Source organism: Trypanosoma conorhini (genome assembly GCF_003719485.1).
Source record: "Trypanosoma conorhini strain 025E chromosome Unknown Tco_14.4_contig_00083, whole genome shotgun sequence".
In the NCBI taxonomy this organism is placed as follows: domain Eukaryota; phylum Euglenozoa; class Kinetoplastea; order Trypanosomatida; family Trypanosomatidae; genus Trypanosoma; species Trypanosoma conorhini.
The window spans coordinates 1-1,340 of NW_021704165.1; the positions used below are offsets into that span (position 1 = coordinate 1).

The 1,340-nt window shown below is 67.0% G+C and overlaps 1 protein-coding gene and 3 non-coding genes across 4 annotated transcripts; 1 reads left to right on the plus strand and 3 right to left on the minus strand.

Moving 5' to 3' along the window:
* On the minus strand, positions 1–503 carry Tco025E_02185 (uncharacterized protein; the record flags this gene model as incomplete). Its single annotated transcript, XM_029369118.1, has 1 exon — positions 1–503. A coding segment is annotated over one exon (503 nt), but the record flags the coding sequence as incomplete, so codon positions are not given.
* Positions 504–884: 381 nt separating this feature from the next.
* Tco025E_02186 lies at positions 885–956 on the minus strand. The gene has a single exon. It is a non-coding gene; the product is annotated as a tRNA-Glu (tRNA).
* A 107-nt stretch (positions 957–1,063) lies between these two features.
* Tco025E_02187 lies at positions 1,064–1,136 on the plus strand. The gene has a single exon. It is a non-coding gene; the product is annotated as a tRNA-Met (tRNA).
* A 57-nt stretch (positions 1,137–1,193) lies between these two features.
* On the minus strand, positions 1,194–1,281 carry Tco025E_02188. Its single transcript has one exon. It is a non-coding gene; the product is annotated as a tRNA-Tyr (tRNA).
* Positions 1,282–1,340: the final 59 nt, after the last annotated feature.

The following is a 1,340-nucleotide window of genomic DNA, read 5'->3' on the forward strand; positions in this document are numbered from 1 at the left end:
TGCCCGCGCCCGTCTCCCTTCCCCGCCGGCGGCGACACAGCGCGCCGCTCCCGCCCGCTCTCTCCCTGCGGGCCGCGTTGCGCGTCGTGGGAAAGGCCCTCGTGCTTCTTACTGGGCCGTGCGTTGTTATCCCCCTTTTTGGGGCACACGCGGCCACCTCGGTCGCGTTTGGCCTGCCCGCGTCGTGGGAGCGCGGCCGGCCGCTTCTTCGTGGCCCCCCGCGCCGCCTGGTAAATCCGGCTGCGCATTCGCCGTGGCCCGTGAAAGACCTTCCGGACGTCGTTGCTGCGCGGCACCGGGTGCGTGCTTGCGGCGCCTGGGGTTCGGAGCTGGGTGCGGAGAGCCACTTGCCCGCCACGCTGGCTCCGCCGCGGCCCCTGCGCCGCGAAGGGTGAGGGCGTGGGAAACAAAGTTTCCCCACGCCACTCTGCGCGGGCCGGATTCGCCGGCATGGGGGAAGCGACCTGCAGCACGTCCGGGAGCTGGCTGGGCGACGCCGCCATTCGAGAGCCCCGGGCCCCGTCGAGCCTGCCGGCGCGCTTCTCCACGCGGATCCGCGGTGCCACCCCCCGAAGTGCGGCCCGCGGACGGGTGCGTGTACGTCGCAACCCCCGGCCGCCTCCCAGAAGAAGACCCGCGCCTGTTCGAGGCGTGTCTTGTCGAAGGCCTTGCGGGAGACGCGGTCGCGGTCACGGCGCCTCGGGAAGCCAAGTCTCCCCTCAGGAGACTCGGAAGCCCTTCCTCCGTGACGCCGGGGTCGCCGCCGGATAGTCCACGGCGTCTAACGCACGCGCGCCGTCGGAGGACCGCTTTGTGAAACACTGACGTGTGTTTAAATGCGTGGGAAACAAAAAACCAAGAATGAGGAAGAGGGCGGGAAAAGATTCCGATGCCGGGGATCGAACCCGGGTCTAGCGGGTGAGAGCCGCTTGTTCTAGCCACTATACCACACCGGAGACGACCACCGTCGACGCGGAAGACATCGTCGCGCAAATGACGGCGCGCCGGGGGAAATGGGGGAACGTGCTCCCGAAAGCAAGGAGGAACCCGCCCCGGGGCGCGAGCGAGCATGGCGCAGTCGGCAGCGCGTGGGTTTCATAATCCCAAGGTCGTGAGTTCGAGCCTCACTGATCGCACTTTTTCTCCCGCCTCCTCCTTCACGCAGAAAAGGAGGAGGCCGATGGGAAAACGCGTCCTTCCGGCCGGAATCGAACCAGCGACCCTGTGATTACTGCCAGACGACTCTACAGTCACATGCTCTACCAATTGAGCTACAGAAGGTTCGGCGGCGCGCGGGACGAGGAAGAAAGATGGCACTCTTTTGGGTATACTCTTTCCCC